This window comes from Bacidia gigantensis, assembly GCF_019456465.1.
Source record: "Bacidia gigantensis strain McMullin 20006 chromosome Unknown contig_134, whole genome shotgun sequence".
In the NCBI taxonomy this organism is placed as follows: domain Eukaryota; kingdom Fungi; phylum Ascomycota; class Lecanoromycetes; order Lecanorales; family Ramalinaceae; genus Bacidia; species Bacidia gigantensis.
The window spans coordinates 1,216,521-1,242,313 of record NW_025408593.1 but is presented as its reverse complement, the minus strand read 5'-3'; the positions used below and the strand labels follow the sequence as shown (position 1 = coordinate 1,242,313).

Here is a 25,793-nt window from a genome sequence, read left to right as displayed (position 1 = left end):
TCAAAAATGCAAGATTCCTGCCCTCTTACTTGCACGGCGCTCAAAGCCTCGCCGTCGCCGCTGCCGCTGCTGCTAAAAGACTGGGACTATGGACGAGGAAGTGCTCCAGCACCGGGCAGCGAAAAGCAGACCAAGAAAACATATCGGTATGATACCCCTTCATCTCTTGCGATAGTAGTCACTTTGGCTAATGTGACCAAGAATACGGTAATCTGCGGCGCGGTGAGCACCAAAGTTACTACAGACCGCTAATCCACCGGACTTTCTCCCTCTGCTTCATTCTTGTCGTCGCTCTCGCTTTCATTGCCTTGATCGAATACGCTCTTCGAGTGCTCCCTCATCACACCCTTTCTTTGGGAAGCTCGTATGGCCAAGCCAAAAAGCGCGATCTACTTCACAATCGACATTCTAAAGACTTTTACCAAGCCGCGAGTCCTGCTGGCTGGGTACCCTCTCCGATTATTGCCACCAGCAGCTTGAGTAATGCAGATCGTGCGGCAAGTCCTACGCTCCTTCCACAGCCTGTATTACAACGTCGCTCCACGCCGGCGCACTTTAGTAATGGCACGAACAATTGTCAGCCCGTCACGGTCACCCAGGAGCTTACGTTGATGAATTTTTTCAATTTTACAACCAATCCAAATGTATCCACTGCAGACAGTCACCTGCTGTCAGCCACGTTTGCTTTTGCGAAGATATTAACAGGCTCAGCGCCTGCGCCCACACAGGCGGCCCCAGCTGATCTTCAAGCGAGTTCCTGTCCATCTAACAGCACAGTCACTCAAACCACTACAAAGACGACGAGCACCAGTACCTTCCTTGACCCTACAGTCCAAACAGATTTGCCTCTTTCAGCCGTTACGTCAGGGAAGAGCAAAGGAGGAAATGAAGGGTCTAACGGAGGAAGCCGAGATACCGATCGCAGTGGTGGAGGCGACCATGCTGGAGACAATAATGGAGGAGATGGCAATCACAGTGGAGATGGTAAAAGTGGCGGGGAAAATGGAAAAGGAGGGAATGAAGCTGATAACCACGGTGGAGGTGGGGCTGGCACCAGTCATGACGGTGGTGATGATAGTGGGGGAAATAGTAGTAATGGTGGAGATCACGGCGGAAATGGGAGTGAGAACAATCACGACGGCGGAGGAGATCACGGGAGTGGAGGAGATCATGCAAATGGAGGAGGGGATCATGGGGGAGGCACGGGTGGAAACGGCAACGATGGAGGCAATCACAAAGGCGGAAGTGACAGTACTGGTGGGAATTCAAATGAAGGAGGAGGTGACAATGATCATGGCGGGGCAAATGGTGGCATTGGTGGAGATAACCAAGATGGAGGAGCTGGGAGTAGTGGCAACGGAGAAAGTGGTGGTGGTAACAATAATAGTCATGGTGGTGGGAACAATGGCCATGGCAGTGGCAATGGTTCAACTGGGCAAGAAGGAGACGAGCCAGAAGGGCACGAGAACGGAGCTGACGCAAAGTCCGATGGGGGTAGGCATGGCGGTACTGCCGACGACGGTGGCACTCCTGCCGATGGCGAGTCCGATGGTTCCGAAAACGATCAAGATGCGGACGATTCATCAACGGACGGTGGCTCCCGCAGCGGCAATAAGGAAGGAACAGGGAACGGAGCAGATGGGACGAACTCAGCAGACTCAGCCAATGGGAGCGAGGAGACTTCAGGCTCAACTGGAGGTGGCCGAAAGAAATCTCCAAAGAATGGTGCATCTCAGGGAAGTGAGGATACAGAGTCGGGCGCGCAAGACGTTTATACGACAACCATATCTGGTCATCAAGTGGTTATAACACCTACTCCAACGAGGCACAGCAAAGGCCAAAAAGACACGGCATCTGACGATATCATCGTAGCATCGGTGAAAGGAGGATCAAGGCTGACAACTCTCACGCTCCCAAGGGGCTCTCATTCAGCGACACAAAGCCTACATAGCCAGTCTGAAACAACTAATAGCCCCCAGAGTGGGACGCCCTTTACATACACTGAGTCAAACAAGCCACTGACATTCATCAAATCGCCAATCAACTATTTCTACGGCATCTACTTTCCGGTCTTACTTGCTGTGGCATTCCAGATGCTAGCGTATTATCTGTATACAGCGACGAAGATGATGGAGCCCTTTGCCATGCTCAGCAAATCGAACGAGGGTATATCCGCCAAAGAGTTCTTGTTCATCGGTTTCCTTGCGGGGAATGACAGCATCGAACCATTCACGGCAATGGTCTCTTCTAACCATAGGCTTCTACTTTTTGTTTCCTTGTTCTATGTTGCGGCTCAGCTTTTGTCGCCTTTGAGCTCAGAAATGCTAGGTATCTATCCCGGGTATATCAAAAATAATGAAGAAACGGTCACGGCTGGTGCTTGTAAGTCTATCCTCCCGTCAGTGTGCAATAACCACAAGCTCACGCTTTCCTAGCGCTCTGGATACACGCACAAATCGCCCGTCTTATGCAAGCTTTCCTTTCACTCATTTGCATACTGGTCATTGCCATATGGATTTTCCTCCGCCGATACCAAAGTAAGCTCTACAGTGATCCGACGAGCATAGACGGCTTTGCATCTTTAATGAACCATCCTGACACAGCACGCTTTTTCAACTCGATCGATTTGGGCACCCCCAAGGAAGAGATACTTGAAAAACTTGCCGGTTCTCGCTGGCGCCTTGGTTGGTATGCGACGGAAACGACTGAACGCTTTGGCATTATCGCCTCAGCTGTGAACCATTCTAAAGATCCTTTTACTTTCTACCCTCCATCTAGACCCTCCAGCCCTCCAAATTGGTCGACTTCATCTCCGCATTCTCCAGATCATCCGCAAACCCCCATGGAATCTACCAATTTGCTAACGACGCCCCCTTACCGATCAAAACTCCGCACACAATTCGCTCTCAATGCTCTGTTTGCCAGCCTCCTATCTGCATTATTCAGCGTCATCCTCGCTTACGACCTTACGACTTCGAATACTGGCTTCAAACGCTTCATGAGCGCTGGCAACTTCGGACCACGCTTCCTGCTCACGACCGCTGGTATCCTCCTTAAAGGTCAGTGGGCACGACTGGAACGAAGAAGTGTCGTCTCGAAACCTTTCGAGCGTGCCGAGAGGGGAAGTCGAAGAGACTATCTTGGCAACGATGGTGAGCAAAGCGATATCCGCCGCCACAACGAAGCCGTTCTGGCGCCTCGCACGCTCATCCCCCTCACCACACTTCTGTCATTCTTCTGGCGACCTAGCTACGACTTTGTGGCGACGGCTCTATTGGCATTCACTGCTATCATCGCCGAAGCTCTCGTGATCGTCCTTCCTGGCGTTCCGTTCGACTCGGGGCAGCTAGAAGTCGCATCCTACGTATCACGATATGTGTCGCTTGCTCTATTGGGTTTCATGCTGGCCGTTTTAGGCGGCTATTGGGCCATCCGTTTGCTAAGGTGGCGGCATGGAATCAAAATGGAAAGGTCCCCAAACACGGTGGGTACGATGATGGCTCTACTTGCTGGGACGGAGTTGGTAGAGAGATTGGCGATGGAGAGGAACTTGGGATATACAAATGGAAGGCAAGAAGAAGAGGAAAAATGCTGGGATGAGAGGGAGATTAGATTATTCCGGAGGAGGAGAGGGAGGGAGGTTCAGGAAGGGTCTGCACCAGATAGATGGGTTGTTGACTTTGAGTAATACTTCAACAGAGTTGAGATGTTTTGAACAAAATCATTGAGCAGGGCTGTTTAAACAACATAGCCATTTGCCAGACAGGATTTTGAGTCCGCATTTTTAGCATTTGGGTTGAAGATATACGATTTCCTTTCAGATCCGACATGTGGTAGAGGAAGACATGCGAGGCCAAGAAAAGCGTTACGCTTGCCAGCGCCGAATCCGAACGGGGGAAATGTCTTTTAGGGCTTTCGCCTAGGCCCTTAGAGCTCAGGCAGTAGACTTTCGCGCGGCTTAGTCCTCTGGTCGATGACAAGACATCTCTTCTAGCAGTCATGTCAAGACCTTGATGCAACAAGTCGCTTTTCAGCCTCGAAAAGCTATCCTGCCTCTTCTTTCTAGGCTTTACTCTATTCAGACCCCACAATGGCAGCCTCTTCCTCACCTCCCCGACTCCTCCCTCACCACCTTCAGTTCCCTCGCCTTCACACCCTTACAACCCTACCTCTTTCCCCGCTCAACTTTCGCCTCTCTCCCTGCGATTGAGAGATGGTTCTCGCCCCTACCCTCGCCTCCAAACGCTCGCACCCTGAATCAGGAATATCTCAAACCCCACGGCAACACCTTCTTGACCCTTGAATACACCCACCACGCCCCCTCTCAACCCCTCCAATTCCACCGCGGCAACGCCCCTCTCTCCCTCTTTCTAGCCTACGCCTCCCTCTCCTTCTCTGTGAACAACCCTGCTGCGCAGAGTTCGCGGATCTATGTCGCCCAATCGCCACTGTCTCCACTTCCTCTGAGTCTGAAGGAGGATCTCCCGACGCCAGAACTTGTGTTGAAAGCTGGGAAGGGGGACGTATATGATAGTAGTTTGTGGATGGGGATACCGCCAACGTATACGCCATTGCATAAGGACCCAAATCATAATGTGTTTGTGCAGTTGGCGGGACGGAAGGTAGTCAGGCTGATGGAGCCGGAGAAGGGGAGGAGTATCCTTGCGGGTGTGAGGAAGGTGGTGGGGGAAAGGGGAGAAGGTGGAAGGGGGGATGCAGTGAGGGGTGAGGAAATGATGGCTGGGAAAGAGAGAGAGGTGCTGGAGGAGGTTGTTTGGGGGAAGGGTGATGAAGAAAATGTGGAAGGGGGTTGGGAGGTAGAGGTTGAGAGCGGTGATGGGCTCTTCATACCATCGGGTTGGTGGCATAGTGTGAGAGGTGTTGGAGACGGAGTAACGGGGAGCGTGAATTGGTGGTTCAGATGAAACACATACGCGAGGACGGCTAGATCGTCTGAAGACATGAGAGTGAGAGAGAGAGTTGCTTATATACTTCGTTGGTGCTTGCTGCGTCAAATGCCTCTGAGACCCGTAAGAAAATACCCTTTCGCTGGCCTTTTTCCTCTCAAACCTGCCACTTTCTTCCGATAAAGCTTCGGTTGATCCAGGAATTTTTCCATAGGTATCTCACTGATGTGCTCTCTCCTCCAGGTGAATTGCTGGCCTTCTTCTAACCTGACCATGGGCATTATGCGGTATGTCATTTCTGTAGTACCCCAGAACGTTCCGTCTTTAATCTTGGTGATGCGGAAATAGATTGCTTCCGTGCAATTGATCTCATCGTCTCTGACTGCAAGGCGCACGACGCAGGATGGGAAGAGATGGTCAATACAGGCTTTAGGGATGATACGCCCTTGCCAGTCCGTGACATCGTCTTGGGGGAGGGCAGAGATTGTATGAGAAGGCATGGTCTCGGTCTTCTGGGGTAGATTTCAGACGGTGAATTGTCTCAACTTCGTGATGGCATTCCTCCTTCGGGGCTCAGAGGACAGGGTGGTGTAAATGATTTGTGAGTCATCTGGATCTGAAGCCATGATCAAGTTGCTAGCCGAGGGACGGATGGAGAAATGTTGGTTTTGTGCGCTTGTGCGTTTGAAATCGGTTCACTGGCGCTCTAAAGCTATCGTTCCTATGATTAATACGGGTTCTTGTGTTTTGAATATAGTAGAAATGCCGGCTCGAATATTGAACATACGGCTACCACTCTTGCCTTTCATGCTAGAACAGATGCTCGTAGAATGCGAATCGAGAAAGCTACGCTGCACTACGGCCTGGGACTGTTCAAGCTAAGAGGGGAACAATTTGTGCAGAGCATGAACGGTAGCAATTGCGCGAATTTGAGTGATAACAGATTACCAAATGCAGTAGAGCGTCTCTACTTTGCCTCAGGACATTGCAGAACGAAACGAGGCATTGAATCACCAGTCGCCATACATAGTTCACCGCATTTGAGATTTGTGGCGGCTAATCATCGGACTTCAAAAGATGGAGGATGACTCAAGGCATCACCGTCCCCACCGCTCTGTGGAACCAACGTTGTAGCCTGTCAGCCTATTCAGGCATCCATTTACTTTGCTTTGCCAGATGAAGTGTGGAAGGACAACGAAGCAAAGTCTGCTGTTGCATGGCGATTGCAGCGTTCCTCCTCTCTCGGCCGTACAGTGCATTACATCGCATGTCTGGGCAATCTCTTTCATGTAGCTACCGCAGCCTTAAAACGTCACTTATTCTTCACCAGATCAAATCAGGAGACGCGTAGCATTTAGGGCAATCTTACAGGCGCTTGGTGGTGCAGGTCGGGTCCATAGGGCCAGACATTACTTTCAGCTCGCATGAGAGCTATGATAGAACTACCTTAGCTTCTACATACCACTAGGAGACGGCCCCACTGCACGGCGCATGCTTCCATTCCCACACAACAATCATCCCACCACTACTACCTATGTGCTGACCCATTTCTCAGCAATCCTTCACTCTTCCGCCACTTTCGTTGCGTTGCCCCCGCAATAGCTGGCATCTCTGTACTTCATAAACCTCGATGCGTGACATTCTCGCTAACTGTCCTACTTGAAATCGTGCCTTCCCCACGTACATTGCGCAACCATGGAGTGGCCCGAGTATCAGGTCGACAATCCTGTCTACCTCCAAGCCGTACGACCTGGACGTGGTCGTCCCCGCCTCAACTCGGAACACCCTAGTCGCCAACCATTCTATGTCCAAGACCAGCATGGCATGCTTGTTCCTGCGGCCCCGGCAGGTGCCCAACCTGTATATCGCTCTGCCTCCACAAGTCATCATCGCCCAGCTTCAGTAGTCATACATAACAAAACCTACGGCGATCACTCACCTGTCCGCGGGCGGCGTGGTTCTCATGGCCAAGAGTACGAGTACGACGAGTATAGCGACTACAGCGAGAATACCCATTCCCATAGCCATAGCCCACGGAGACACCGATCGCACAGTCATCACCACCACTATGAAAGCCGGAGCCCAAGTCCTCGCTATGTTGACCCCAAACTCGAAGAGCGTATGAAGAGGTTGGAGGTGCTAGAGAAAGCAGAGGAAGAGAAAGCCCAACGAAAGGCGATTGAAGATGCGAAGAAGATTGAAGATATAGAGAAGAAGGAGAAGGAGAAGAAGGCCCGCGAGAGGTATCAGGAGGAGCAAATGATCGAGGCCGAGAAGAAGCGACAGAAAGAAGTGGACGACAAGAAGCGCAGAGAGGAATATATCAAAGAATACAATCGTGAGCAAGACGAGAAGAAAAAGAAGGAGGAAAAGAAAAAGAAAGAAGACGAAGAGCAGTGGCGCGAGATGACGATATCAAAATTTAGGGCAGCAGGATATACTGAAGAGAGTATCGAGAAGATGATCACGAAGGCCGACAAGAAAAAGGACAAGGAAAAAAGCGCCCACAAAGACAGCGGGAAGCAATTGATGCGCCCAACATATATCAAGGTCAATAGGAAATATATGAGTACGGAAACTTTGGATGAATATGAATTACCATGGGAGTGGGCAGAGGTGAGTCGCGATCTGATGATACACTTACCCACGCAGAAAGCTGATATACATGATCTGCAGGACATGGAATATATCATCATCAAACGTTGGATCAACGAGCATGATCAAGAGCAACTGTTCAAGCACACTGCCAAGTTGCGTGACAAACACCGGAGAAAGAAGATCGAGGATACGGCCGTCGAGCTGAGGAAGGAGAACGGCAAGCTGCAATTGGTCGAGAAAAGAAATCATTCCAAGGGCAGATCCAGGTCGAGGTCGAGGACGTGGCTTTTCACTTGATGACAATGACGGTCGATCAATGTTGACAAGTTGACGAAGACATGCATGTGCACTCCTCTTCTCTGTATAATCTTGAGTGCTGCTTTTCGAGATTTGTGAGCTTCCATGCAATGCCCTTATGATAGCCGGGAGTCAGTTAGGAATGTATCTTTCTTTACACGCTTTGCCAACTTTTGAACCCTCATTGGCAAGGAGAAAACCAATGCTCATCCAAATTCACAATAGCCCTCTTCTCGACATCCTTCAACTCCTCCAGTCCACGTCCGCGCCACAGGCTTGGGCTCTAGCCTAGCTTGTTACTCCTCTCTGGCTCAATAGAGTTACTCTGATGACGTATGGGAATATAGACATGTGTTCAGAAAGAAGTCCAGTTTCGGGTTGAGGCGCGCTACACTGTGGGACGCATCGATTCATTGTTAGTCAGGTCCCACTCGCTCTCTGCCCATCGTCGACTCACGAATGCCAACGTGGCATCTTCTGCTGTGACTCGTCGAGAGGTGAATGCTCGAAGCATGTGAAGGAGTATTTCGAGTGGGAGGCGACTATGTAGTCGTTTGCCTCATGGGTAATTAGGCCTCAATCATGGGGAACATGGTCAGCAAGATGTTGCGACGGGTGGAACAGCTTTTGATCCATGGCGTGGCGTTGGGAGTGGTTAAGCAGACTGGGCTGACGATTGTTCTTGTTGATAACGCCAGCCGGCTGAGAGTCTGCAATGATTCAAAATGAGTGAGTCGGTGCACTTCGAAACACGAAGTTCTAAATTGGTCCAAGGCGAACTTGCGTAGGTCGCGTTTGTAGTCCGCCTCGGCAGGGCGGCGTAGATACCCGGATGCCGCAAGCATCAAATTAGCATCTAACCTGAGATATGCATGACCAATTCTCCCCCAATATGGAAGAAATCTCTTGAGAGTGAAATACGCAAGGCATGTGTGGGAGTGACTCTCGTCCCTACGTTTGCGTCGACAAATTAAAATTATAATTCCAGGCCGTTGAACCACAAGGCTTATTAAAGCCTTCACAGGCCACCTTTCATAAAGGGCCCAACGAAAAGGATGGGCTCTCATATTGTGTCTGCAAATACCTCGGAGCTACAATTATTCAAGACTGGACTCTGATATGGCATCTAACCCATCACAAGCTCAAAAATCAAGATGGGGGAACTTCCTCTCCAGTGTGGAGTCCAGGCTGGACACGATACTGACCGAGGACGATCCCAAGGCGCAGACAAAGCCGGATGCAACGATCACAGAGCAACCCGGCAAAAAGGAAACTATGGCAATACCTGCAAGGCCAAACAGCCCCGCAAAGCCCGCGTCCTCGAACCGAGCCCAGGAGAGATTGAACGAGAAGCTGGCCCGAGCGATGGCGAATAAAAACATAGCTAAGAAGGGAGACGGAAGCGTACTGTCTTCAGGCGTGCCTTCTAGGACGGCAAGCCCAGCGAATGTGGAGAGCTCAAGAAGCAGTGTCGAGGTGCAGAGAGAAGAAGATGGGATCAAAGACAGCCGGAAGGACGAAATACCAATGAATATGGAGCAAGAAGCGACGTCTGGTGCCCAAAACGACGAGAGGAAAGATACCAACGAAGCCTCTGCATCAATTTCGGTCACAGCCGGTCCAGACGAGACCAAGGTGAATGGTTCCAATGAAGATCTCCACCCACCACGCTCTTCTACTGAATCTCGAGAGCCAAAATCTAGAAGGCAGTCGCCTGACATGAAGGATATAATTATGCTGGATGAGTCAAAAGTGCCTCATCTCAACGGACGTATCAGTTCTGTAGATCTGCACATACCTGAAGGGTACGAGCGGTCAATTCAACAAATACAATCCGACAACGAAGAAGCGGAAATTAGGAGACAAGAAGAGGCACAAGAGTATCTGGAAAAGATTGATACTTTGCAGGCTAAGCTTCAGTATCTTACAAAAGAGGCTTCGGAGGCTGCACGAGCAGCTTCGTCAAACGCCGAGACTGGTAGTCATGAACAAAAGCTAGCAGCCAAGGATGAGAAAATTGCTCTTTTGATGGAGGAAGGCCAAAAACTGTCTCAAACCGAATTGAAACATATGACAGTGATCAAAAAGCTACGAGCTAAGTCAGCAGAGGACGATAAATCTGTCGTCACATCGAAGCAACGAGTTGAGAGGCAGGACCAAGTCGCTCGGGAGGCCCAAGAAAGAGCTAAACGCGCAGAGGCTAGCGAGAAGTCGATTGCAGAAAAATTGAAAGGTCAATCTAAGCTTGAGAAAGACCTCAATTCTCTCCGGTCTGACCGCGATACCAAAGACTTGCTGATTAGGGACCTACAAATGCAGCTATCTGAGGCAACATCCGCCGCGAAGGAAGCTGAAGAGACATTTCGAGCCGAAGCACTGGAGACGCAACGAAAGCTGGCAGCAGATCTCTCAGAGGAAATCTCAAACATCAAGCATGAAAAGGAGCTCACCGAAAAGGAGCACCAAAATGTCTTACGAGGGATCAAAGACAAAGGAGAGCGGGAGAAAGAACGAGCCAGGGTGGCAGAGATTGAGCGGCAGGGCGAGCTGAATACTCTTGAAAGCAGATTAGAAGCATACCGTTCTCGCGCAGAAGAAGCATCCGCTGGACAAGGTGGAGATGTGCAAGCCAAATTGCTGAGGCAGATTGAGACGCTACAAAACCAGTACGCGGTAGCTAGCGAGAATTGGCAAGGTATTGAGGGATCGCTTTTGTCAAGAGTAACAACTCTGGAGAAAGAACGGGATGAGATTGCAAGGAGGGAAACCGACATAAGGCGTAAAGCTCGCGAGAATGTAAGTTTGTTCACTTCCCAGGTAAAGCAGTCCTAATAAAAATTAGAACTCAAAGTCGAGGCGAATGGAGGAAGAACTCGAGAGGGTTACTTGCACGAGTCAAGATCTTGACTCCGAGCGAGCGATTCTGACATCTCAACTCAACCTCCTCAGAGATCAGCTCAACAAAGCTGAGTCCGACGTAAATTCAACTCGAATCGAACTCAAGGCCGAGCGTGAATCTTGGGAAACACGTCAAACCCAGCGTCTTGAAGAGGAAAGACTCAGAATTCGAGATGAATTCTCCAGGTCGGTCCCCGGAAATCTTTACACCCACATCCGAAACGAATCCCCAATCGTCCCAAACCGCCCCCGTAAATCTTCTAACGCAGCCGACCGCTCAAGCCCTCACAGTCGCCGCGTCTCTAGCTATCAAGGCCTTGGCCTCTCTGGCACAAGCTATTCCCCCAATGAACGTCCTATAAGCCGCCGTTCCTCCACTCAGCCCACGTTTGAAGGCGCAGAATTCAGATTCGCTCCCACCTCCCGGGGCCTCGACCGCGTGGATTCGATGTCGACGGTCCCAGACATCTCAATTAATAACGGCATTCCAGAAACGCCTTCGGTAGATTACGATGCACAGAATGTTGGTGCAGATGATGACTTCTTCGCTGGTGTCCATACGCCCGCCACGCCACCCGAGCGAACGGTGCATGACCTTGTCTCGATCTCAACTGCTGGTGCTGGTCCTTCTGTGCAATTAGTCGAACGCATGTCCGCCGCCGTGCGCCGATTAGAGAGCGAGAAAGCAGTGCTTAAGGACGAACTAGCGCGACTGGCGCAGCAAAGAGATGAGGCGAGAGAGCAAGTAGTGGAGTTGATGCAAGACAATGCCGGAAAGAAGGCTGTAGATGAGAGGGTCAAGGTGTTGGAGAGGGATTTTGGGGATATCAAAGCGAGGCATGACACTACCTTAGAGATGTTAGGGGAGAAGAGTGAAAGGGTCGAGGAGTTGAAGGCTGACATTGTGGATTTGAAAATTTTGCTAAGAGAGATGGTTGAAGAGAGGGTTAAATGATTTTTTAAACGTGGTTGAGGTTTTTGATAGGGTTGAAGTCTTCATTCATGATATCGTTACATCAATATCTTCTCGCTCAGCCGTTCTCAAGACGTATTGCCGTACCTGGGTTGCATAAATGATCAGTCGGATTCTGACAAAGTCTACGCATTATTCATGGACACATACACTTTTATCTGGCGCCAAATCAATAGCTAGATACCCATCGAGATCCCTCTTATCAGATTCTGCGCTCTCCCTCAGCAGTGTCATAGCAGCTTCTCCGTGGCCTTCTGATATTGCTTTGAAACACCTTGTCAGCTACTGACATCCCATGAAGCACGTCTGATCTCGTAATTAACAATTTCAGACCATACGAAGCGCTACTCACCATGATGTAGCGGGCTCAATCCAGCGACGTCAGTCGCATTTACAGGACTCCGATTTGCAACCATCAATTCGATGAGGGGCACACTACCAATCGCAGCGGCTCTATGAAGAGGCAATTGCCCCCTTTTGTCTTTCACACGAGCAGAGGCACCATGCGACAGTAGCAGCCGGGCGATCGAGAGGTTTGATTTGGAGCTGGTGAGGTGGAGTGCTGTCTTGATTGAAAAGACTTCTGTTAGAAGCAGATACTTAACGCTTGTTTCATTGGTGCGAGACGCACAAGTTGTTTTGAAAAGCGGCTTGAGGCAGATGAAAGGGACACAAAGGAGGAGATGGGGGGGATTACTTGACCGCTATTGTTGAGTATGGTAGCATCAGCCCCTTTTCCAAGGAGCAATTTGACTAGTCCGTCTTCTTCCTTCAGGGAAGAAGCTATCATCAACGGCGTCCAGCCGGAGGCATCCTAGAAGCATCTCAACCAGATTTAGGAAATTGACCACACATCACAAACGCACCTGAACATCAGGATCAAAGCCCCTTTGGGAGATCAGTATCTCAACTATAGGGCGGTGATTGTACGAGCAAGCCCAGTGAATGGGTAATCGGTCATCTTCATCACGACGTTGAACAAGCTTGGGGTTTGCCTCTCAATCGTCAACTTTCATCAAGAAAGACTGAAAAGGATATGCAAACGTTGAGCAAGGCTTCTACAGCAGCAGCTAAGGCGTTTCTCAGTCAGAACATTGGGAACGAGCAGCTGACACAGGTCTTACTTCGTCCTTCTCGCGCGGCCTCGTGTATAGCATATTTGTTCTCCTGTTCGGCCATACCTACCACAAGATGGAAGAAAACTTGAGACCAGCTCTTGAGGGTATGAAGGAAGATTATTAGGTCCCATCATAGCCGCTATTGAAGCCCTACTGCGCTAAGCCTAATACAGTAACACCGTCAGTTGATGGTGGGAGGACAAGACGGTCGAAGAAGTCTCCTAGAAAAGAACCCTTCACAGACAATATCAAAGGCATTGCTCGTATGGTATATTTTAGAAGGCTTCACGTACCCACACACTAAAGTGTCATTTATACCTTCCTAGGAGGGCGACGAGTTCGCCCGCGATGGTCACTAAAGGTTTATTCTATGTGGAATAGTCTGATCGTAACAGTGTTTTTCTCGAACAGTATATGAGTGCTATGAATTCAACATGATCGCTATAGATCGTACGCCTAGGAAAGCAATGGTCTATCCCAATAAAAGTAACAAAATACAAACCCCACGTAAAGAAAACCTTTGACTCTGAAATACTCCTTGTTACGTCTGACCCCGGCTTGGCTTAGGACAGTCCATCTAGGCTGTCAGCAGAAGCGCCCCCCAGTCAGGACCACGCGAGCAATCGGAAAGCACGTTCAAGTAGCCCTTTGGGTTTTGGGGTTTCCGAGAATGGTCGGCGTCGCTTTGGTCCAGGTAGTCCTTTGGGTTTCTCTTGGGGGTATTCTAGTAGCGTTTCCGAGAATGGTCGGCATCGCTTTGGTCCAAGCAGTACCGGTCTTGATCGGGATTCTAGGTCACTTAAAATGTGGAGCGCGGCGGCCTTACTGTTGTCATATCTTTGTATTGCTGAATTGCATCTCAATTGCCAATTCCAAATATTATCTCGCAAGTGAAGCTCGCGGCGCTCTTCGCGGTCTCTGACCTCTCTGGAAGGATTCTCGGTCCATTTGGTCGTGACCAGTGTGAGCTTTGCAATACCATTCGAGCCCAGCAAGTGCTCGATCATATCGGCAGTCGTGTCCATAGCCTTATCAAGTCAGCATGTGTGCTATACACACCTAAGCAGATGATACTTACCTTAAGCACAGTCCCATACGCACGTGGCTGACTGATGTCATACATGAAAATGAGGCCCATTAAAAGCTTGTCGCGCTTCTTGAGCCTATCAAGCTGATTGTGTATTGTTTGCATGATTTCCACGTCCGTTCGCGTTCTGTTACTCTCATCGATCCCCGGCGTATCGATCAGGTATCCGTCTTGGGACTTGGAAGCGAACCTATAAATTTGCGAGTTCACAGTTTCTAGCCTCAGTGTAAGTATAAGCGTAATCGAATGCTTTGAGTGGAGTCAACACTCACCTGAGACCAAAGTTTCGCCGATGACAGGCTGTTCACCAGACATAAAGTTGAGGCCGCCCGCTGTCTTGATGAAAGAACTCTTGCCGACTCCAGTCGCTCCTATGACTGCAAAAATTGGTAGATTACCGTCGAGCTGTGGCTGCATTCTGAAGGTCTGTAGCAGCTTTGCGTTCGACAAAGCTCCAGTAAGTTGAAGAAAGATCATAAGCAATCCGACCACCAAGGGAAACACCACGATCCATGCAAGCCATCTGTCGGTACTTTGGATATGTAGTAGAATCTGCATCTTATCCAGGAAATCATTCATCTTATGTAAGAAATCCTTCATCCAGACCAGTGAGTAATTCCAAAGACCTATTCCAAATTTAGCGAGCTCTAAAGCGCTGGACCATTCCAGCAAGTATTTTCAATTTCAAACATACTAGCATTCGCCAACTCTTTGGCGCACCCTTGTATCTCGTTCGTCTGCTTTGTCTGATTTATCCAGATCCTGATTTTTGCTCCGATGATACTCATCTGGTTATGATCGTCCAGCGATGCCTTCTCGAGACCGTGATGTACGTTGAAACGGAATGCGCGCCCAGATTTGAATAGTTCGGAGTGGTCTTTCTCGAAGTCTTCTGCGGTCCGCTCTGTTTCTGTTACCAAGCTGAGCATTCTCTCGCGAATCAATTCCCAAACGTTGTCGCTGAATTCACCTGGAATATTCCCGGTGCCGATGGAAACGAAACATTTCAAACGAGACTCAGCATCGGCAGGCGTTTCACCGTAGATTTTTCGAATCTCTCTGAAGGCTTCATTAGCAGGATTATTGGCGCCCAGAGCACCGTCAACAAAGACCTGGCCATCGATTTCCACTTCATCGAAAAAGGTTGTCGCTGCGGACGTTGCAAGCGCAGCTTCGACGATAGTGGGGCTGGCTATGCCGTCAAGTTCTTTTGAGTGATAGGACCTCAATAGCGTAGTTTTGTTCATATGAGTCTTGGAAGTCGCGCAAACGAAACTTATGAAAAGTGATTAATGAGATTCGCTCCACTGGATTGCAGTTTACTTACACTTTGCAAGTACTACCGAGAGATTGGTCGTATAGGAGAGCTGTCTTTGGGTCTTCGCCGTCCAATCGCTGTCCCACGATACGTAAAATCTGGCTCTCTAACTTTGCGCTGTTGAACCTCGGTTTGACTGTTCCGGATATCAATGTAGTAGCTCTGCCTATTAAGCTTTCGGAATCGTTGAAGACTTCTTTAGAAAGCTGCTCATACGCCAGAATACATTCTTCAGCGTCCATGCGCAGACGACCAAGCATGATAGCAATAAGCCTAAGTATACATAAGTACCTGAGGCGCAAGTAGCAAGCTCACACATACCCTCCGGTACCAGTACCGGCGATAATATGAAAGATTTGGTAGGGTTTGACCCTGCTGAGACCTTGTTCTGCGCGAAGGCTATTGACGCTATTCATTAACGCTTTCAATATATGAAGGGTCGAGAGGCCGCGCACTCCGCCACCATCTAGTTAACGTTAGTACAAGTAGCAAATTGAAAATTGATTAACCAAACCTAGAGTAAGGACGGATATCCCCGACTGATGGTGTTCCTGCTGCGCCATTGGACGAAGATGCTTCATCTTTTCGAGATCTGTTCGTTCTTTTGACTACGAAATGATGAAGAGAATTGTTGTGAACAGCAGAGAGAGGGAAAAGAAGGAGTTTTTATAACAACGACACCTGGGATGCAGAGTGGTATTAGGACGTCGAGTTTCAGATCAATCGATGATGTGTAAGTATAAATATCACAGGAAAGGCTGGCCCCCACACCAACGAATGTGCTCTCTTCCCACCATTGTTATTGCATGATAACCTGTTGATCAGAAGGCCTTGCACCATCACTAGCACTGAGAAGTGAACTAAGAGAGTTACACCGGCGGCAAGATTTAGCAATCGGACCTACGGTGTATGGACGATTGGAAGGTGGTCTTTGGCCCCAGCATCAAGCGCACACAGAACACTAGCGGATGTAGCTTGCGACTCGTCTACCGCCATCAATTTGAGCCATGGAACCTATGAGGGTACGAAGCATTATCGACTTTCGTTTCATGGCGATGTTTTGGGGTGGTGGCTCCTTCTGGCTGGCCACATTGGAATGGATACAACAAATCGTCAGGATATAGGCCTGAAACACTGGGATGAAACATGATCTGACGCACGACGATCTTGCTATTTCAGGCGAAGATAGACTGTTGTTGAGATCAGTGCATGTCTTGACATTGAATGAAAGGTTTTTAAACCCAAGTCAGAGAATTGGGGCCAGCGCATAATTCCGAAGGCAAAGCCTTACCTTACTCCTGCCACGGCTCTCCCCAATAGCAGCCGGGATGTTGTAGAGGTTTGGCCCTCAGAATTTTCACCCGAATAGGCATTAGAGGTCCTAGCGCCTGACTAGGGCAAGGCTGAGGAGCAGCCGAGTTCAAGCGTAGTCACGTAGAACTAAGGATTCTATTAGCCGTAGGAATTCTTATACATTTATGATGATAAGATGCCAAGGCTTGTAAGCATTGTAAACAATATAATCGTTAATGTCAGAATTTCTTTTTGTTAATCATTTGAAATCGTAGAGGTTCCTAAGGTTCCGTAATAAGGCACATACCTTCCGCGGTCCGCCCCTGGCTCCCGCGCTGGATCCCAGGGCTTTGGCACCGGGTGTGCCCTCCAAAACTGGCAGCAGTACTAACGCCCCAGGTTGGAGCATTCTTCTCCGATCAATATCTCGATTTTCAATAGTCATCTTTCCTTTTAAACAAGTTTATTCAGGTAGGCTCTGCACTTTACTGATACTCACAGAAGCCTGTCTCCTAACTGTGTTAGATTAAACCTGCCACCGGCATCTTGCGCCGCCAGAATAGCTGATACCATGTCCTCGACTGAATCGCTCATTCGAACGTCAATGAAACGAACGCGAGATCTATTCGGGTCTGAATATATCTCCCCAGTTCCTTACGAACCGACACTTGATGATCCTGTGCAAGCAGCTGAAAAAGCTGGCTTGTCGTTCCGTATGAACGCTGAGTACAAAGCAGTCCAAACTTTACCACCAGCCTTAGAAGCAAAGCAGAAGGCTGCCACTGCCGCTGCCAGAGGCAAGAGGAGGAAAGCGGAAGATGGCGACCAATCCTCGACAGCAAAGATGATTGAGGGTATTGCCGCCAAGTCAGAGAACGCGGCTGGCACGTCAACTGCGCTGGCCTTGCGAAATGGTAACACAGGCTCGATGCCGGGAGCTCAATCGTCCTCTAGCTTGGTACGCCGTCAAAACATCCAGCAAGTGAGGCCGGAGTGGCATGCACCTTGGGAGCTGATGCGGGTAATATCTGGTCACTTGGGATGGGTTCGAGCTCTTACTGTTGAGCCAAATAATAGGTGGTTTGCCAGCGGCGCCGGAGACCGTACCATCAAAATATGGGACTTGGCTTCGGGCTCCTTGAAGGTTACTTTGACCGGTCACATATCTACAGTCCGTGGTCTGGCTGTCTCGCCTCGGCATCCATATTTGTTTTCATGCGGTGAAGACAAACAAGTCAAATGTTGGGATCTGGAGACCAATAAGGTCATTCGACATTATCATGGCCATCTGAGCGGTGTGTACACCTTATCGCTTCACCCCACCTTAGATGTACTAGTTACTGGAGGTCGAGATGGTGTTGCGCGGGTCTGGGATATGCGCACTCGAAGCAATATCCATGTTCTTAGCGGACACACCCAAACAGTATCAGATTTGAAATGCCAGGAGGCAGACCCACAAGTCATCACTTCTTCCTTGGACTCCACAGTCCGCCTCTGGGATCTGGCGGCGGGCAAGACCATGGGCGTACTCACTCACCATAAAAAGGGCGTACGTGCACTGGCGGTGCATCCTACAGAGTTCACGTTCGCTAGTAGCAGTACCGGCAGTATCAAACAATGGAAATGTCCGGAAGGCGCATTTATGCAGAATTTCGAAGGACACAATGCCGTGATCAATACCCTCGCTGTCAACGAAGACAACGTCATGTTCTCGGGAGGAGACAATGGGTCGATATCTTTCTGGGACTGGAAGAGTGGGCATAAGTATCAGAGCGTGGAGACTACTGCGCAGCCTGGGAGCTTGGATGCTGAAGCGGGCATCTTCTCGAGCACTTTCGACAAGACTGGGCTAAGACTGATCACAGGCGAAGCGGACAAGACAATCAAAGTGTGGAGACAGAACAGTGAGGCGACGCCAGAGAGTCATCCGCTGGACTGGAAACCCACATTGTCGCGGCAGAAGTATTAGGATATGCTTCTTCACTAACATTCAATCTTAATAGGACTCGATGAAGAGGCTCAATAACGACTGTACCATGGTGGCCTGTACCGTGGAGGTAGGATTAGATTCACATACTGACAGCACTCGCTACGATGCGAAACATGTCTGCAGATGTGGGTTTGACTCCAGACAGGATTGCAGATTAGTGGCCAGGAGTCGTGGATGGGATGCCCAAGCAACAGACTGATCAACTCTAGCCCCATAAGAGGAAGAGACGGGAGTATAAATCTTTGGTGGCCTTAAGATCAGAGCGATGCATTGGATAATGGAAATATACCCTAACCAAATCCAAGTCCTCTTACTTCGACATCGCCTCGAAGAGCCGTACTGATCTCTTCATCTCCAATTGCTAGTCTCACCTTTCCAATTCTTTCACCTCGAACACGTCCGCCTTCTAGCCCAATCACACCGGCTTCTGCCAACTCAGCAGCAGCTTGACTCAATCCTTTGACTCGATATGATGTCTTGGGCGTCTCTGCCTTTCGCCGAAAGTTGTCTTGATCCGACTTAGGCTGACTGGACATTTTGTCCTTCATCAGCACCTCCTGAATTTTTGGATTCTCAACAGCCATTAGAGCAAGCCGTCTCGCTTCCTCGACCACGTCGACCAGAACGCATTCATTGACGCCCGTTTTTCGTGCGCGTGCTAGTAAAGCGGCCAAGAAAGTCTTCGCCGCCAAAGGCAAGCTCTTCAAATACTGCTGCAGCGGGCTCGAAGTCGCCTCATTAATAGCAGCTTTGACGGTCTGGATCGTGACCGTCCCCTTGCTCTTCCTATTCGTCTCAACTCTCTCCTTCCTTTTCGCACTTTTGCTCGGCGTGCCCACTGCAACACCGTCCTCCAAACCTTCCACCTCCGCGATTTCCACCGCCCTCCTACATATATCCAAGCACCTCCTTGCATCTCCACTGACCGCGGCCACCTTCCTTGCCGCAAACTGAACCGCATCTTCATCAACCACCTGGCCACCACCATCCCCGCCCACTTCTGCCAACCTACTCCTCACAATCTCCATCAACTGCTCATGACTATACCCCGGGAACAGGATCCGCGTCAACCCCAACCGCGAACTAATCTTATTACTTAACATCCTCTCAGGCAAATCCATCGTATTTGCTACCGCCAGCACAATCAGCCTCGAATGCCTCAACCCAGGCCAATTAAAAAAATTGTACATCACGCTCTGCGTCCTCGTAACAAGCTGATCCAATTCATCCATCAGCACCACACAAGGCACCCGCCTCGGACTCGGCCTCGAGAACTCCTGCTCTAGCAACCCCAACGCATGGGTAGGACTCACGCGCTCGTCGCGGAGGGCTTCCCAGAGGAGACTGTACGCCTGAGTGGGCTCAGTGACTTTCATGCCATTGATCTCCACGAAGATGAAATCATCTAGCTCGTCCGCTTGCACGGCACCGTGTAAGCTAGCAATCACCTCGCGGACGGTGGCGGTCTTGCCAGTCCCCGGTGTGCCGGAAATGTAGATGCAGGAGCCGCTGCCGGCGGTGATGGCGGTCTCGAGGTGTGAGTAGACGGTTGCGAATTCTGTCTCTCGACAGGGGAGGGTAGCGGGTACCGAGGAGACATGAAGGCTGCTGCGGGCGAGTTGGTGAGGCGTGCTGTTCGTGTGGGTGGGGGAGAGGAAGCGGGTCGTGAGAGGGGTGATGGTGAGGGGTTTTTTGAGGGTGATACGCTTGTGGGCCGAGGAGTTGGGTGTTTTGGGGCGCCGTCTGGGGGTCGAAGAGGGGGTGAGAAGGTGCGTCTGTTTACGCTTTTTACTAGGTGTGCGAGGCTCGGTGGTGTCGGGCTTGTAGGTGTACTGTGATAATGAGCATTGGCCAAAGAAGAGGTATGGAGATGTACGAACCTCTTCTGCTGCATCCTCCTCATAGTCCTCTCCTCGCTTCCTCTTCTTCCTCGTTGCTTTCGTCTGATTTCTGACTAGCTCGATCAAGGCAAGCATGTCACCTGCTCCTTTATACACATTCTCCCAGTTGAATTCCTCAGTATAAGTCGCAGTCCTTGTATTGCACCCTCTCCTACACACAAAGATCTTTCCAAGATCCTTCGAGCCCCTCGGGACCTTCCCATTCGGATGCCTCTCTAGAAATCTCTCCTGCGACAAGACCACCGCTTTCCCATTGATGCTTGCCAATGGATTTCTGTCCCAGCTCGGCGCGATGTACACTTCATTTGCTAACGCATCACTTCTCCTTTTTTTCTCATTTCTGATCTCTTTCGCGGTGCTGAACCACATAAATTCAGCTGCCATGCCACGCCCTTTCCCAGACTCGTATCCACTATCACTTTCGTCTCCTGCCTCACTCTCATCTTCATCGTCTTCAATGAAATCGCATATCAGACCCACCCATGCTTCGTTATTGCCCTCGGCTTTCAGGAGCACACAATCACCAACATGGCACTCGAATTTGCCCATTCGAGCGCCAATGATCTGTAAAGCCGGCTTGCTTGGTTTCTCATTACGGTGGCGTTGTTTTTGTGGGGTCGCAGCAGGCGAATGTGAGTAGATCCATTCCCAAGGATGGTCTTCGAGGCCCAATTCGTCGTCTGAATCGTCGCGGGCGATGCCGCCGCCTTTCAAGTATTGTCGGGCCCGCGCAGCTTTTGAGTAAGTGGACTGGGTGGTATTTGATGCTGTTCGAGGCATATTGGTTGAGTATGCAAGCAGAAATGCAGCCTCCAGAACGGATGTTGTGTGATGTGCCCCCGAGGCTGGTCAACAGCCGCCAGACTTCTGGAAGACGCGTTTGAACGCGTCGCGCTAATGCAAGCACTTTAATTCTTGGCGCCAGGTGCCCCATTCCCTAGGCTGAGGGGGAATTTGGCGGTCTGGCAGTATTTAAGTAGTAAGGCAATTGACAATCTTGCTTTCTATTGATACAATATATATACACCCAGTCTAACCTGAGCCGCTCAATTGAACGCGTGGGGTATCCGTATTTCGTTATCATCTCCGCAGAACGCCAGGCCGGGGGAAAAACTCCTCTACGAGCACATCTAATATCACGAATGCCAAATGCGTATTCAATCGTTCATTGTTGATTGTTGCCGTCAAACGTCTGCTTGCAGCTTGCGCGTTTTGTTTGCCTACGACGTTTCCAGCTAGCTCTGGGAGCAGTGTTGTCAAAATGGCCCTCATCTCTGTCTTCGTTCTTCCCTTCTCGGCGGGTGATCTGACGGGCTTTTCTTTGCGAAAATGACCGTCAGGCCATATTGTAGCCTTGAGCATATCAATATACTTGAGCACAGCTGTTTCAGCAAAAAGCGTGCGTGCGATTTCTCTGACTTTCCGCTCTACTGTCCCTCCAAGAAGCTGGTGCAGAACAACAACCACTGCTCGTCCCCGAAGCCAGTTATTCCCCCTCTGCAAGTCGAAAGCCTCGAGAAATAGATCAGAGATCGGTTTCACAAATGGCTCGAGCTGATCGGACCGGGCAGGATTGGAGACATCGGACTCAAAGGCGAGAAGTTCGGCACGAGCTTCAGTGGTTTGTATCGGGTCTTCAGGAGCGATAGGCAAGGATGTTGCTGCATTGGTACTCGGGTTGGGGACATTAGAGGTTGTTATAGTGTTGAATTGAGAAGTAGCAGCAGAGATCAGGTTCTGCCCGGCGAGAGAAAGCTGGTCCAGCACTGGCACATTTCCCATGAATTCATCCATACCGTCGGCGACGGAATTGTAAAGACGCGATACAATGTCCTGCCTTTCACCATCTTGAGTAGAGTCCTTCTGGCTGACAATGGCAGATTGAGACAAAAACGCCCGTAGATCACGACTGCGGCAAACAGCCGGAAGTCGGAGTAGCTGCCGTAGATACATTTCAAGAGCAGCCTTCCTCTTGCGAAGAAACTCTTGCTGGAGCTTCATTACCAAACGTCTCCGGGGGAATTCAATGTTACGAACGGCTGGATATTTCTGCCGAAGCCGCCTGTGAAGATCGTGGAATTCGCTGTAACGCTTCGGTACTGCCCATGATGCGGCCGGCATGTTCTCGCCGGCCTGTCGCTGCACTTCAATCAAATATAGAGCGAACTCCTGGCCATCATCCTCTCGACCAACTACAATCGACTTGATTTTGACATTTGCGCGACCAAAGAGACTGTTGTCACTTTCTTGTACAATATACTGCTGCCTTTGCATTTCCTTGCGGCGGATCTCGCGCTGCAGACTAGACCTTGACTTGCCTAAAATGCGCAACTCAGCAACATTGTTGGTAAGTTCTGCTTTGCGGCTCAATGTCTCGAGAACGGACTCTTGCGCAGCAAGTCGGTCTATATCTGCCGTCAGCGCCGTGATAGCCTCTGCAAGTCCTAGGTCCCCAGGCTTGGCTTCTTCTACTCCGTCGTCAACCGACTTCTCTTCAGCAGATAGTTCAGGATCCGTTTGCTCATCTTCCAGAAACTTCTCCTCATCACCAAATAGGTCGTTATCAGTAAATACACCAATACGAGATGACGTATTCACTAGGCCCAGAGATGCCAGGTTTGGCCGCTCCCTGTCTTTCTCGCTCAGCACAGAGTTCTCAACGCTCCGGGGTTCTGCCGGGTTTCGAGGAGCATTAAAAAACTTGTCACCTAAGAACCCCGACTCTGATCGCTCAAATAGCGGCTCCCTAGAATCCTCGCCGTTGTTGTCATCCGTGAGGATGTCTGTAAGGGCGGCCTCCATAGCGTTCACCATCTGGTCCTGATTCTCAGTGCCCTGATCTCCATTGATTGATTCGCTGTCGAGACTGTGAGTAGAGCGAGCAAGGCGCTCATCGTCAACGTCATCATCAAACAGAGGCCCAGACGTATTCACGTCTAAAGATCGACGAGTTCCAAAAGCCGCATCCGAGACTTTAGCGGCGTTACTGAGGTCACTACTGGAGGCAGCATTTCTCCTTAGCTTCGACGAGACGCCGCTGAGCTTGGATGTCAGTCGGTTGACAGGCGGTCGACTTGGCGATTCGGGGATCGAAGGCACAGATGGCTCCTTGATTGCACGCGTCGGAGGTTTTATCGGTCCCTTTGAAGCGCTATCGTCCGCCGTGAGATACTTGTAGAACAAATCAGATTGTTTGAACTCAGAGAAGTGGGCTTCATCCATCTCAGCATATATTTTGGACTGAGCTTTGAGAACAGCGCTCCTCGCCTGCACAAATTGCGACCCAGTAGCTTTTGAGTTTGCTTGAAGGAAAGCAGTCACTGCTCGTTTCGTCTCGTCAGGTATCCGAAGTTCTGATCTTGACAGGTAGGCCTCGTTAATCTGGGCAAGATCCATGCGATCAGACCCAATCCATTGTTTTTGCGAAGGGGCAAAGGGATCTTCTGTCTGTGATTCGTCCTCTAATGGATTTCGTATACCATCCACGACGATCCAGAATTGCACAAGAACCATACATTTACGACGATCCATGAACTCCATGAAGTAAGATAGACCAGCTGCGCTGTAGAGTACTTCTCGCAATGAACCAGTCAAGGCGGCGGCAGTGATCTTTTCATCTTTTGCGCCAGCGTGATGCACTCGGGCTTCCGAGGAGTTTCCAACAGCGCTCAGCTTCCCTACTCGTTGATCTAACAATTGCTTCCCCGTTTCTAGTCTTCGAAGATATATTTGATCTTGGCAATCCATCAAAGCCTCTCGTTTCAATTTGCTGGCCACTTCACTCCTGAGCCGGCGCGCTTCTGATAGATTGTTGCATTGCCTTATCGATCTCACAAACCTCTCAAACTTCCGCTCATCGTCACCCGGCAAAAGTCTAGGCAATGATTGGGGTTTCAGTGGCTTCGGTGGTGGTGAAGCATGTTCATCAAGTGCAGCTCGAAGTTTGCGCACGCTTCTACGATCTTGCATCATGGTGCGACCGTACGCTTCCATGATTTGGTTCCATGTGTCAGGATCCGAGAGCATCTGCATTAGGGGCGCGAGGACTGCGCAGGACATGATTTCTTTTATCAAGACCGATACCGCTCGGCTTTTGATCATATTTTCGGGCAGGACTTCAGGCAGGACTCGTGCCACAATTCGTCTCAGGTGTTCCTGCTGTACGGTCTTCAGGTCTGAATGCTTTAGGGAAGCTGCAACATGCAGATGGCCGTCCCTATACTTTCCGGCGATTGCCAGGTCAAGCTCTTCGGACTCTGTGACATTGCGGCTGAGGTTGATTCCTCTCACTGCTTTTTCTGCTTCGTAGAAATCTCGCAAGTGTTTCGTGACCAGAGGCACCACACGAGAGACTGCAATCTCGACGACATCTCTATCAAATACTCGTCTTTGGATCTCAATAATGGCTGCTCGGGCAGAACGATCAATCTCGTTAACAAATGCGGGGCTCTTTGAAATATGGTTATACCAAGATGTCACGAAATCCCGCAGGACCCAGTCGAGTAAGCTATCTATAGCCTGGGAGGTGACGAAAGACGGAGGATAGATGGTGTCTTGTTTATAGAGAGCGGCTTCTGACAAATATGCGGTCTCCTCCGTCCATGCTTGCGGTGTGACGAGGATCGTGTTCGACGAGCTGAATGTTGGGCGGACGTGGTCATTACTCTTAGGATTGAAGCTCAAGGATATAAACGCTATCACAACCACGGAGGCAGCCACGGCCCCAGTTAGAAAGGCATAGACGAGGTATCGAAAGATGGGCGCCCAGGTAATCAGAGAAAGCCAGGCAACAAAAAGGATGAAAAACGCAATGGACGCATTACGGCGCCCTAGGGCCATGTCGGTGCCTGTACTGCTTTTGTTGACGCATGCTGACTATCATAAGACGCGAGATATCATTGTTACAGCTGGTAGATGGATCGGACTTGGCTGATGACCTTGGGCTTTCAATTTGTCCCGAAGTGCAATACATGACGGAGCCGCAACAACTTTTCCCAATCTCAAGACTTGGCATACTAGCTTGGCGTGGGGAGGAGGCGGACGGATAAGGGGCTACTGGGTCGTAGGCCTGACTTATAGCCTCCAAAGCTGCCATGATAGTATCCAAACAGATTAGAATATTTCTGTAATGAAAGATAGGTAGCTACCGTATTGCATACTTGCAGCATCGGCGTATACCTTAGCTGTCTTTAAAGCTTATAGGATAGTAGCATTTGGTGGGGAGCCCAAAATGGCACAAGCTATTGAAACTAGAGCCCATTCTTCCCGGCCCTAGCATCTTTTGGGTTGTTGGTTTCAAGGGGGTTTTGGTTAGACAACTTGAGACCCGAAGTGATCCACTGCTCCAGGCAGTGCTCTTATTACTTGTCACTTCTTTGGCACTCCGGTCATCTATACATCAAGCATCTATATG

The 25,793-nt window shown here is 50.0% G+C and overlaps 7 protein-coding genes across 7 annotated transcripts; 4 read left to right on the top strand and 3 right to left on the bottom strand.

The window, feature by feature from the left end:
• Positions 1 to 6: 6 nt before the first annotated feature.
• Positions 7 to 3,688, top strand: KY384_002146 (uncharacterized protein; the record flags this gene model as incomplete). The annotated part of the gene is made up of 3 exons (XM_044810672.1): positions 7 to 146; positions 245 to 2,382; positions 2,436 to 3,688. The coding sequence occupies 3 exons, from the start codon at positions 7 to 9 to the stop codon at positions 3,686 to 3,688; spliced, it is 3,531 nt and encodes a 1,176-aa protein (XP_044672646.1).
• A 2,914-nt stretch (positions 3,689 to 6,602) lies between these two features.
• KY384_002145 (uncharacterized protein) lies at positions 6,603 to 7,802 on the top strand (the record flags this gene model as incomplete). Its single annotated transcript, XM_044810671.1, has 1 exon — positions 6,603 to 7,802. The coding sequence occupies one exon, from the start codon at positions 6,603 to 6,605 to the stop codon at positions 7,800 to 7,802; it is 1,200 nt and encodes a 399-aa protein (XP_044672645.1).
• Positions 7,803 to 8,527: 725 nt separating this feature from the next.
• KY384_002144 (uncharacterized protein) lies at positions 8,528 to 11,655 on the top strand (the record flags this gene model as incomplete). The annotated part of the gene is made up of 3 exons (XM_044810670.1): positions 8,528 to 8,586; positions 8,843 to 10,598; positions 10,645 to 11,655. The coding sequence occupies 3 exons, from the start codon at positions 8,528 to 8,530 to the stop codon at positions 11,653 to 11,655; spliced, it is 2,826 nt and encodes a 941-aa protein (XP_044672644.1).
• Positions 11,656 to 12,017: 362 nt separating this feature from the next.
• KY384_002143 (uncharacterized protein) lies at positions 12,018 to 15,759 on the bottom strand (the record flags this gene model as incomplete). Its single annotated transcript, XM_044810669.1, has 8 exons — positions 12,018 to 12,256; positions 13,618 to 13,819; positions 13,870 to 14,093; positions 14,151 to 14,533; positions 14,599 to 15,066; positions 15,206 to 15,469; positions 15,518 to 15,662; positions 15,711 to 15,759. 8 exons carry the CDS (start codon positions 15,757 to 15,759, stop codon positions 12,018 to 12,020), a joined length of 1,974 nt encoding a protein of 657 aa, XP_044672643.1.
• A 1,301-nt stretch (positions 15,760 to 17,060) lies between these two features.
• On the top strand, positions 17,061 to 18,458 carry PRP46 (pre-mRNA-splicing factor prp46; the record flags this gene model as incomplete). The annotated part of the gene is made up of 1 exon (XM_044810668.1): positions 17,061 to 18,458. One exon carries the CDS (start codon positions 17,061 to 17,063, stop codon positions 18,456 to 18,458), a length of 1,398 nt encoding a protein of 465 aa, XP_044672642.1.
• A 311-nt stretch (positions 18,459 to 18,769) lies between these two features.
• Positions 18,770 to 21,160, bottom strand: KY384_002141 (uncharacterized protein; the record flags this gene model as incomplete). The annotated part of the gene is made up of 1 exon (XM_044810667.1): positions 18,770 to 21,160. One exon carries the CDS (start codon positions 21,158 to 21,160, stop codon positions 18,770 to 18,772), a length of 2,391 nt encoding a protein of 796 aa, XP_044672641.1.
• Positions 21,161 to 21,460: 300 nt separating this feature from the next.
• Positions 21,461 to 25,219, bottom strand: KY384_002140 (uncharacterized protein; the record flags this gene model as incomplete). The annotated part of the gene is made up of 1 exon (XM_044810666.1): positions 21,461 to 25,219. One exon carries the CDS (start codon positions 25,217 to 25,219, stop codon positions 21,461 to 21,463), a length of 3,759 nt encoding a protein of 1,252 aa, XP_044672640.1.
• Between the last annotated feature and the right edge of the window lie 574 nt (positions 25,220 to 25,793).